The 12926-nt window shown below is 36.9% G+C and overlaps 1 protein-coding gene across 1 annotated transcript; it reads left to right on the top strand.

Moving 5' to 3' along the window:
• Positions 1-5044: 5044 nt before the first annotated feature.
• On the top strand, positions 5045-12913 carry LOC115450074 (trypsin 5G1-like; the record flags this gene model as incomplete). Its single annotated transcript, XM_037438558.1, has 4 exons — positions 5045-5301; positions 5694-5949; positions 6414-6563; positions 12341-12913. Coding segments are annotated over 4 exons (819 nt in total), but the record flags the coding sequence as incomplete, so codon positions are not given.
• Between the last annotated feature and the right edge of the window lie 13 nt (positions 12914-12926).

Below are 12926 nucleotides of genomic sequence, written 5' to 3'. Positions count from 1 at the left end.
ATGATATTATTACTGTTTACAGGCCGACGTTACCATCAGGCGAGCAGCTTCCTCGTCTCGTTATTTATAATAAAAATATGAGGTCTGTATTATACACTCCTGGGCACGGACTCCTCTACTACTGAGAGGGATTAGGCCTTAGTCCACCACGCTGGTCGAGTGCGGATTGGTGGACTTCACATAACCTCAAAATTCTTGTAGAGTACGTCCAAGGTATGCAAGTTTTCTGACGATGTTTTTCTTCATCGATTAAACAAGCTATAATTTACAAAGAAAACACAGAAGTGTGTGGCCCTGGGATTTGAACCTGTGGACAAACGTCTCGGCAGTGCGTTCCACCAACTAGGCTATCGCTTTCTTGTTATTATCTATCTATCTAATAATTATGAAAGCAGGTCTTAGGTTACGATCTTTTGGTGTTAAAGTGTGTAAAACAATTAAAAATAATTACTGTCTCTGGAAAGTTAAATGTGAGAAAGCTTTGTTTTTCATTCGAATTATGTAGTCGTGACACTTGTAGGAGGTTATATTTAGAAGAATGGCTAGACTGTTATAGTTAACACCGGCTATTATGGCATTGAAGGGACCATTACAAGTTGAGTGAAAACAAAGACTTTTTATATACTAGTTTACTTGCGAGTCTATTTTTGGGAAAGTCTTTGATCGAAATAAAAGGTTCATATTAAATGTTACATTGGACATTTTTTGATGCTATCTGAGTGGGAAATTTAATTGGAATAATTTTAACGGTCGCCATGTTTTTCTAACAATAAAACGTATAAGTGGAAGACTACGTGAGGCTATTTGAAAGAAATAAACGCAGAAACAGCGGAATTGTTTTGGATTAACATAATTATGTTTTTTACTTTGAAAAGGACTTCTAGGCGGGTGAAACGGCGAGAAAAATCTAGTTTAATTCGTAATAAAACGTTTTAGAGTACTTTCCTAAGCTTCTGTATTTTTTTAGTGTATTTACGCCTGTATTCAATATAAGGACTATGATGTGATGAAATAATTATAAATTGTATTGAGTCAACGCCATCTATTGGTGTAAAATAGTAATTACCAAGTAGCGTTTCTGCAAATATTTGCAGATCTTGATTTATATAAAACTATATGCGTTATGAGACTTAACATCCCCATCAGGACGAAGGTTATCGAGCCAATAGTCTATTAATTGGAGTGAGTGACGTTGTACCTATTTAAGGCGTGGTATTTACGATTGGGCGAGCGCCTTGTTCGTCTTCTTATTCATTCGTATAAAGATGTTAGGCATACTCACGCTTTTTATATGCGATAGGGTAGACAGAGGCGCAACCGCCGTGCATATTCCGTCCCATGATATGATAGGGGGCGAGCCCGTTCCCATATCGGGCACAAATTTCAGACTCCGGGCTTATATTTAATAGACGCCTTGGGATCGAACCGGAGACGTCAGCACTGTAGTCGTACTGTAAAATAACTACGCCACCGAGGCAGACTAATTGAAAATGTTAAAATAAAATAGTTTTGCGTTTCGTTCAAAGTTTTGTTATATTTAAGGGCTAGTGAATGAACGTATTTCTCGTTGTTTTATGTTGTTTAAAATCATTTTAAATACTATATTATTTTATCTATGTAGCAATATTTCACCGTCGTATAAATTTTTTTGTTATGTTTTGAAACGTAAAAAAAGTATTTTTAAAAGGATGACTAATGCAATGCTTTATGAAAATGTTGGTAATGCTATTCACCAACAGATGGCGAATGGAATTAAAATACGTCGAATTAATATAAAACCGTGACACCTTAACTGCATGGATGAATAAAATATTTACATTACTTTTACAGATATAAGCAATAGTTGATTTTATTATATAACAAAAAATGCAAACATGTAGACATGGCTTTAAATCACTTATAGCTCCATAGATGGCGTTGAAAGTAATTTCATGTATTCCTTTTCACATCAGTGAATAGATGGCGGCACTAGATGACTTTAAAATTTTCGAAATCAAATTCTCAGACTAAAATATGTGACGTTATTTACCCAACTATGACGAAGCGAGGAAGGGTAATGAATAGAATATATGTACAGCCTGCCTAAATAAAACGACTTTTTTTTTGCTTGGAGGTATATTATGTTTTATATCTGCCCGGATAGCGATCACCATACACAAGGTGTTAAAACCCGCCATAGTAGCACACGTAAGCACGTCGCGTTCCGGGATCAGCCTGTGTATTCCGGTTCCAACAGGCCGGCATAATTGTGTCGACTGTCATGGGGTAATCATCTCTCGTCAGTCGACATTCTATTGGATCCCACTTCACTTACCATAAGCTGCGGTGGGGTTAGCGTGACGTTATAAAAATAAATCTCAAGTCACAGAATTGTATAATAGTATTGGCGCTCCATAATTTTTTACAGTTGAGATAAACACATACAATTTTTACGATGATCCTACTAATATTCACCACTGGCTGATTTACTATACATTTTATTTTATTTACTTTAAAATAAAAACTTCATGGAGATGTAAACATGTAACCTGGTGATATCTCCGGTAAATTGCAATAAGCCTGCCTCCTATTACATAGAACCTAAAATCGCTGGCAAAATTTGGACGTGTTACACCTCAGCCTATATTTAAAAAGAGAAAATGATGACAAAACCTTTTCTCCAGCTATATTAAGTCCCATATTTTAAAAGAGTAAGACCCTACTCGAGACTCGATATTTAGAAAAACTGTGAATAACTTTCGCAGGAGAAGGAACTTGAGGCTGCAGCACGATACATAACTACACCATTGCCAAATCTTTATTCACATACTAAGTCCGGCTTTTTTTACTAATTAATAGGGATATACAATACAGCTGCCACAACCAATGAGTAGAAGTTATAGGCAAATCCAAGTAATTGGAAAACGTCGTGGGGATACCTGAATAGTTTCCCTGAGATGGAAGTTTTCTGAAGTCTATCTCTTTCTAGAACAGGCGAGACGAGCTGGTAAGATATTTGAAATTCAATGTTCTTCTCACCTCCAATATCAGAAGAATCATGGATTCGTTGCTAGCTTTAAACGAAATGAATGAGGTGTGAGAAAAGGGTTCTTGTGCTTTCCAGATATCTTGATAAAGTCGCAATAGACGTAGCCTAGGTGGAATAGAACGGATTCTCGAGACGAATGCCCAAAGGTTCAATATCCAGGGCATATACATCACACTTTTTGAAGTTACATATGAAATTTTTAATTAATCGTTTATTTTAACGATGAATCCTGATGATTCTCCAGAAGAATTTCTAAAGAATATGAAGTCTGCCAACCCCTTGTGAGCCAGATTAGTATATTAAGACCTAAACCCTATCAGTTCTAGAAAAGTCTCATGCCCAGCATTTGGACAGGATAAAACAAATTACTCACCGTGATATGAAATAGGACTTAATTTGCGTTAGTTTTCTGCGAGACAACTGAATCGTTGAACTATTAGTGCTACAGACAAAATGTCTACAGAGTTACTGTACTATTATAGTAATAACATTAAACTAATGATAGCATAGTTAGAACCTAGATAATATATAGTCATCATTCCACAAGCATATTTTTAGGTCCACAAAGGGCATATTAAACTGTGAGCCTACTGGAATTTTTGCCTTTGATAAAATTAAACAAACCACGTTCCGTTGTACGCAATTATCAATAATCTATGTATAACGTGTGTATTGGCACGGGAATTCCTAAATACAACTGATTAGCGTGACTAAGATTCCATGGAACCGTTGGCTTTTCGGTTTCATTAGCTAGCGCGGGCCGCGGCTTTCACTGCAGCGCTGTCAGTAATGATAATGGAATTTTAATTAATTTCGTATTGCGTTTTCGTATAGTGGTATGGTAAGTAGATATAATAATATCAATCCTGTACTATATAGTGCTCACGGTTGGGCATGTATGTGCCTCTACTAATGAGAAGATTTAGCCAGTCTACTACGTTGGCCTGGTAGACTTCACATCTTCGAAATTATTTTTTGAAGAATTCTAAAGAATCTAAGTTCTCTCAAGATGATTTCTCTCATCATAAAGCGCACAATAATTGATAAAAAAACATAGCACCGTAAAATCAGAGGTATGTGCCTTGAGTTAAATCTACGGATATCCATCTCGACAGATCGTTCTTCCCAACTAGGCTATCTTGATTTTTTTAACTTGACATTACGTTTGTTGGCCTGACCAAGGCCGGCTTATAAAAACACACGGGCCTTTTGGGGTGAGCGGTTTAGGCTCTCATGACCCTTAAAAATTAAGCGACCATGCTGAGAGCAACCTAACGGGCTTCGAACCTTGACCCAGGACAATCACTGGAAGACAAGACATCAACGACTATGTTCTATCTTACGGTAAATATTGCAAGAACATTAACGACTATGATCTATCTTGCTAACTTATGATAAATATTGCGTATAAAATCAATATTTAAAACGCTTAAAAGTAGTTTCGGAAAATTGCCCATTCGTCTCACTTAGATCTTAGTTCATTAAATCAACACGTGCGAAATGCTATTGTTTGTAATACGTTTCAATTTCATGCCATATTAACTTTATACGATTGATTTTTAATTTTGGAATCATTTGCAGGAAGAACACCGCGACAATGCGATGATGGCGCGGATTGTAGTTGGGATTGCCTTGATGTGTTACGTCATACCGGCTCAGTTCGAAAGTGGGTTTGTTTTTTTATTTTTATGGCCAGTGTTTTAAAATGATTTCTTACTTTTTTTGAAAATGATAGACGATGATATAAAACTTTTCTACGGATTTTATCGCGGTTTCTCTATGTTATAATTTTCTTCCGACGTTTCAAAGACAGCCTTCGTAGTCACGGGGGGACTGAATTGTTAGTCATCCGCAAGTGATAGTTACAACTACCTACATTTTACATTTAACATTTTTTTATTTAATTTAAATTAATTCCACACAGAATACGACTTGATACTCATACCAATAACGGTATCGCGTCCCAAAAACCCAATAGACGCGCCAAAAAGAAGCCGATATCCAAGCCAAAGTAAAAGAGAAGACCTCTACAGATTAGATATCGAACACTATGACGAGCCTACAGATATGCCGGACATAGACAATTTTGATTACGGCAAAGACAGAGAAGACGCCAAAAGGCAGTATGATTACGAATCCAATTACGGTGATGACAAAATTGTTGGTGGAATTGAGGTGGATATCAACTTGTACCCGTACCATGCTGCTTATGGTTCCAATTGCGGAGGCGCTATCATTGATAAGTTGTGGGTGGTCACTGCTGGACATTGTGGGTGCGTGCGTTTTTTTAACAACATAATTTTTATATAGATAGATATGATACGCAATTTTTCTTTGTTCTTTTTGTTGTTATTTTCTATATTTTGTTGACAGTATAATATGTGATAAAGTCTGGTGTATATAAAAAACTATTTAACTATTTAATCCATACTCACAATAAAAGCCAATAATTATTGATAAACAATTAAAAGGATTTTAATAAAATGATGCTATATTCAATTAAAGAAAATAAGGTTGGATGGACATCTTATACCTTTTTAAAGATCGTTAATATAATATGTACAATTCCTTGACGTGTCCACAATTACAACCTTTATTCCTTTTATAATAAGATCAACTGGGATTCCCACCTTTAACTTTAAATGCATCATTTACCAATTCCCAGCAAGAAACCCTACATCCGAGTAGGCTCCAAATATCTAAATCAAGGCAAGAAGGTTATGGTGAAGAAGGGCCACGTCCACCCGCTGTGGTCAGTGAAGAACAAGGAGCATCCGTTCGACTACGACTTCCAACTCCTGGAGCTGGCTGAACCGCTCAAGTTTGATGATAATGTCCAGCCTATCAAGGTGGCGCATATTGAGGATATGGTGATTGGGAAAGTCATTACTGTTACTGGTTGGGGGAATACTGAGGAAAATGTAAGTGGCAAGATTTTGCGATGAGTTTTTGAAATCATTTCTGTCACTGGTGATGTGTTTTTCATAATCACTATTAAGAGTTTATGGGTTTTGGTTGTGGTGGGTTTTAAAGGATATCCTTGATTCGTACTGTTAAATGTTTAGAATCAATTCGTTAGGTGTATATTGGGTTAAAATTTGGGGTTATATTTAAAAAAAAAACTATATTTTTATATAGAGTAATATAGCGAATTTGGTAACCCAAGTTGACTTAGAAATTACATATAATTCTACTAATCTATGATCTAACAAATTTAAATGTTTAGGATCAATTCGTTAGGTGTATATTGGGTTAAAATTTGGGGTTATATTTAAAAAAAAAAACTATATTTTCATATAGAGTAATATAGCGAATTTGGTAACCCAAGTTGACTTAGAAATTAGTATTTATCACCGCAAATTCATTCTTCTGAACTTTCCCACAGGGTCCATACTCCAACGTCCTCCGAGCAGTAAGAGTCCCGATAATATCCAAACAGCATTGCCAGAACGTGCCGTTCCCTTACTTCAGAGGCAGCCTCACTCCGAGAATGTTCTGCGCGGGCTACTCTGAAGGAAAGAAGGATGCGTGTCAGGTAAGCACATGTTTATTGCGGTCTATTATTGATTAATAATTCTTCCACTCCGCCAAACACCGAGGACTATGGCGACGCATCGCGAAAACGACAGCTTTTTAATCGGCCACATGACCACGATCCCGCTAAACATCGAGGAATATGGCGACGTATCACGCCATCAGCCACATGATCACGACCACTCTATCAAGAGTATGACTACGAAGAATTATTGATCTTTTTGATGTAAACTTAAGAGTTATTAGCTACATATACTAATATGTAATCATCATTAGCCAAACGAAGTCCTTTATTTATTTATTTATTTATTTATTTATTATAATTCAATGAAAGTTTACAGCACTTAGCCAAAACACTTACATCTAACAATATAATCTAACTCTAAATCTAACAATATTATGACAGCGATAACAATAAAATAAAATTCGAACAAATAACAAAATAACTAAAATTATTTCCAACACTTAATTTACTAAGGAACATTTTGAAGCGTTTCTAAATATAACTTAATACTATTGTAAACATGACAAGGTTTGTTATAAAATATATCCAGATCTGTGTGATGAGCGTGCACGGCATTGAGAAGTACGACCGCCCGGGCGGTAGGTGCTGACGCGGCGCGACGTGTGCGCACTCCCCGCGGCAATGCAAACAGATTCCTGCGCCTACGCGGGCCCTCCACTCTCTCATCACTAACCAAAAACCGAGCCGGTGTGCACGCAATTCCAATCCGCTCAAGGGCTGTAGGGTTGTCTACTTTGTTGATAAAAAGATGATAATAGTGTATCAAGAGCAAAAGGTTGCGTCTGTACTCCAAAGTGTTCAACCCTACCATACCCGTGACATACATAGAAGGGTATAAATATGGGTAATATCCATACACCCGTTTGAATAAATATCGAGCGAATTTTCTCTGAATTCGCTCAATTAACAAGATATACATGCTTTGGTACGGGTTCCACACTATAGCGTTGTATTCAAGTCTACTACGGACATAGGCTTTGTATAGCGTTATTACTGCTCTGGAGCCTTTAAAAGTAGAACAAACCCTCATTACAAAGCCTAGAATTTTGTTGGCCCCTTCACAGGTGGTCAAAATATGTTGTTGGAAGGACAACCGAGAATCTAATATTACTCCCAAATCTTTAATTTGGTCAACTCGATCTATTAATTTACCACCAATGTGATAGCCAAATTGCAATGGTTCGCGCTTTCGAGAAAATGATATGGTTTTACATTTAGCTATATTAAAATTTAGCCGATTTTCCACACTCCAATTAAAAACAGCATCTATATCATTTTGCAAGGCTATGCAGTCTTCAGATCTATTTACGCCAACAAACAATTTTAAATCATCTGCAAAAAGAAGGCAGTGTGCAGTATTGACTACCTTCAACAGATCATTGATCATAATTATGAATAAAGTCGGCCCTAAAGAACTACCTTGACTAACGCCTGATCTTGTATAGTAAGAATCTGACTCACATCCATTCAGACGTACGTATTGCATTCGATCCTGTAGATAAGATGCAATAAAAAGGAGTAACTTTGGTGTGAAGCCCAAAGACGCCATTTTACAAAGAAGGATATCGTTATCCACAATGTCGAACGCTTTACTAAAATCGAAATACGCGGAGTCCACCTGTCTACCGGCATCCATCTCAATGGTCGCGTAATCAATAAAGTTAATATGGTTCGTTGCCGTCGACCGTTTCGCCCTAAAACCGTGCTGCTCGTCAACAACCCAGACAGCGATTTGCTGTCTTATGCTGTGATCAATAATACTCTCAAATAACTTACCAAATACAGAGAGCACCGCTATAGGTCTATACGTGGTAATATTTTTGGTCGCACTGTCTTTAGGGACAGGCGTTACCCTGGATATTTTCCATTGCTTCGGATAAGTCGATGTCTTAAGAGAAAGGTTGTAGAGGTATAATAGCGGCTCTTCCAAGATCGAAAAACAGTCCTTCACTAGGAAAGGCGGAATCTCATCAGGACCAGCGGCAGAGTTAGGTTTTAGGCGGCGAATTGCAAGTCGAAGCTCTGACGAACTAATACTCTTGATGGCTACTCTAGCAGCACTACCCGCTTGATCTCTATCACTGTCTCGTTGGGCTAGCAGAACGTCCAGCTGCGGTTTACCCTCATGAAAAACCGAACTGAAGTAGCTTGCAAAGGCATTTGTAGCCTGCTGCCCCATTACTTTTTCATTGTTATATTCATATTCATCAAATGTGTATTTTGTGTTCCGTTTGCTTTTGACATACTGCCAGAATTTTGTTGGGTCGCTCGTAATATCACGTTCTAAGGTTCTGATATGCAAGTCATATGCAGATTTAATTAAAAATTTTACATGCGTTCTATAGTATTTAAATAATTCTCTATTATAAACTTTTCCTTCGGTCTTATATTTTAAATGATGATAATATTTATTGTGAATATTGTTAATAATTTCTTGCGTGTACCAAGATGGATATGTATATGGGCGTTTTCCTAAGTAATACTTTTTTAAGGGGACAAATTTATTTATATTTACATTAAGTTTTGTATAAAAGATAGCGATAGCCAAGTCAATGTCAGGTTCTTTATATATATCAGTCCAATCAGTATCCTTTAATGATGCATATAGTAAATTCATATCCCCTTTGCGAAAATTCCAATTTGGCGACGACATTGAATTACGTTTCGGGGCAGTTATTAGGGGCGGTGGATTGGCACCACCACGGAGTAATTTTATTGCAACGGAAAGCGGGGGGTGATACTTATCGGGGGGCACCAGCACATCGTCAGAAGTCGACACACTCACACAATCTCCACCGAGTCCACTCAAAACCAGATCCAGTATACCACCATGTTCGTTTACTATGCTATTATATTGAGTACAATTGCAAAATTCCATAAAACAATTTAACTGGGCTCTTACACTGGCACTAAATGAATATAAGTTAAAATCACCACATATAACAAATTCAAGAGATGAATATTTACATACAATATTTTCGAGACATGATAGAACACTTAAGAATTGTTCCTCGCTATAGCTAGGTGGCAAATAGACAACACAGCATAGGAATTTGACATTCTTCCAAGAAATGATTGCGCTAATTAGTTCTTTATCATTTGTCAGCTCTGGTATATCTGAGATCATTGTCGCTGAGTACGGTTCCTTCACAGCCAACAATACGCCGCCCCAACCCACGTCACCTTCTCTGTCTTTCCTAAGTACTGTGTATTCTCTGGAAAACAACTCCCCATTATATACCGAGGAGGTCAGAAACGTTTCAGTGAGGGCTATAATATCCGCATCTATTAGAATCATATTTTTGTTAACTACAGCAGTTTTGGATCGTAGCCCTCTCACGTTCTGATAATAACATTTTAAAGTTTTGGTTATTTTTTTGTTTCCTTTAGGGACTTTTTTGGACGAAAATTCTTCCAGAGTTTTATGCATATACCTTCCGCCCAGTTTTCCACAGACATGACTTGCTTTGATAATTCAGCAGGGACTTCTAATTTGAAAGACGCGTAGTTCCCTCGTGCCTTAAGTGCCTGTACAACATACGCATCAGTATCACATATAGTTGTCAAGTGGTTAAGTACTTGTTCCTCTGTGGTCCCCACTTTGACATAAAACAAATGCAGATAGGTCGAACGACTTGCTGCCTCCAGGTTGGTGGAGCCAGGAGTGGCTGTACCCCGTCGTAGGTTTAATGAACGGTTACGGTTACGTTTATAGCTTACTTCTTTCCAGTCAGCAGTTTGATTGTCAGTACAATCTGCAGTAGCATTATGCCCGACGTTTCTGGACTCGTTTACTGATAGATCTGTGGAAGCATTCAGACAACACATCGACGGAGTGGTGATAATAGTAGTAGCGGCGGGCAAGTGCATTGTTGGTTGCGGTATATTTTCTTTCGGTTTGGTTTTTACTTTCATAGTCTTGCCTAATTTAATATCATTATTCTGAGTTAAATCTTTTTCAGTGTCTAATTTATCACATTCATATAACTGCAATCTTTCTTGTAACTGCGCCACAGAGTCTTTTAATGAAGAAATTTGTCGATCCTTTTCTTTTATTTGGAAAATATGTTCGTCAAGGATATGCTGTAGAGAATTAGAGACGTCAGTTATTTTGAAGGTGATATCGGAATTTTGTTGCTTAAGAAAATTTATTTCGGTCTTCAGTTGTGTGATTTCCGAAAGGAGTGTTGCCGTTAAATTATTGTTTTCTTCATAATTATAATGAACAGGACTTATAGCTGTAGATTTCACCCTACTTCCGCGCGTCTTAGTAACATTCTCACTTGCATAAGTATTATCACATGAAATAAAGATATTAGAGTGACTGGACGTCGTGCCGCGAACCGGAGTGAAGGTATTATCACCTTTGGGGCGGGTACTTAAACAAGCTGGACATAACCACTTGCTCTTAAAAAGCCGGTCAAAATTGTCGAAATTATTGTCAGCAATTTGCAAACACTCCAGATCAAACAACTTGCTACATACTGAACATTGCATAAATTTAGAAGATAAGATCTCGTTAGCGCAACCACTACACATCCTCGTCATGATTGCAAGTTTGCAATAATTCGTAGTTCAAAGATCTATATACCAGTTGAGTTGCACGGTGACAAGTCGCTAGCACTGATAGCTAGATGACGCTAGTAGCTTTTAGCGCGTTTGTAAATTATATTATGTTTATTTTTTTTTAGCAATTTTACATGCCCTCTATCGGTATTTGGAGTATTTGATTATAATGCGATGGTAGTAATAATTTATTATGTGAAATTTTAATATTAAATTTAAATTTTATAATGTCCTGGACTGCGGGTCTCGAACCTCCGGCCCGGCGATGCAATGCTTAGGAGAACAGTCACAAAATAGTTGGGGCTAATTTCACTCTTCGAATAGTGACGAAATTATATAACAGCTTAGTTTCCAAAGACAGTAGTTAATTCAGTTTGAAATTTGAATTTGTAACTGTTGTCTTTCGTTAGCGAACAGGTTATAAATTAACACATTTACTATTTGCGACACTTTTAGCTTCTAATTACACGCACAAATTGTCACTATAGTATCGTTATGCAGTTCTAAAGTTTGTCTTCTTCTAAACAAGCTGGTTTAGCACTTTTAGTGACGGTTATAGTCAGAGCACTTATATTGACGTATTACTTTATTTATACAGTATATAAATTCTGGATAACGTTTACACGCTTTACTTGTACGTTATTCACGGTCACTAAGCACTTATTACTGTCTTTGGAGCACAAATTACTTATTTATCATTATTTAGATACGGACCAACTGTTTACATGCACAGCGCCATCTATTCTATTTGCTGAATTCCATCCTCAAGATTTCCAGACCGACCTGTTCAAAGTGGCCTGCATGTACCGAATTCCTGCTATCTTTATCAGGTCTTCAAGCTTTTTGTATCATGTTAATATTATTCTTTAGTATTTGCACCACCTAAAGGTTTGCTGGTAGAAAATGCCTTCTACATTAAATCCGTCTTTATACTCTGTATATAAAGTTTAATAAATAAATAAATAATATTCGCGATACTTTCGCCCTTTGATACTGTTGTAGGTTTGTGGACTGCGAGGTTTTTGGTATCCAGGACACTCATAATCTTTGGTGTGAATCATTAAAATTTGTCTATTCGATGTTTGGACTAAGTGTGATGAATATATTACCAATTATCAGGCAAAATGTTTTTGTAACACCTTTTAGAATTCATCTAGCGTTATGGTTACATCATATGTGAATTCTAGGGTGATTCTGGAGGTCCAGCGGTGGCGTATGATCGTCTTCTTGGCATGGTCTCCTTTGGGTACGGCTGCGCGACCCCTGGCTCCTACGGCGTCTACAGCAAGGTGGCCAAAGTCAGGTCTTGGATCCAAGAGGTCACCGGCTTGGTGTTAAGTTGATGTTTTGTATGAATACATAATTTTGAAATGTTTTGATTTTCATTTTAGTCTCTTTTTAATATATTAGGAGAAATGTAACTTATTCATATTTGTAATTTTGAGGTCAATAGAAAATAAAGGTCTATTACTATTCAAACAAAACGTGATGGCATCATTTTAATTTTGGTTAATTTTGTAAAGTTGTGTTAAAATATTGAATTTATGCATCTGATTGTACTCATAGGCGAAACAAATGTCAGTTCTGAATAAATTATACCACACTTTACTTAAAAAAGGCATGACATAAATTATGTACAATATTTATCAAATTCTATCGAAATGTACTATTATAATCAATGACATGCCTATTTTACTGTAAGCTGTGCAACCATGGTTAATTATCAATAATGACGATATGAATAAAGCAGTAAAACGTAATTGTTTTTTTATT

This window comes from Manduca sexta, chromosome 3, assembly GCF_014839805.1.
Source record: "Manduca sexta isolate Smith_Timp_Sample1 chromosome 3, JHU_Msex_v1.0, whole genome shotgun sequence".
Lineage (NCBI taxonomy): Eukaryota > Metazoa > Arthropoda > Insecta > Lepidoptera > Sphingidae > Manduca > Manduca sexta.
This window is presented reverse-complemented; position numbering and strand designations above follow the sequence as displayed.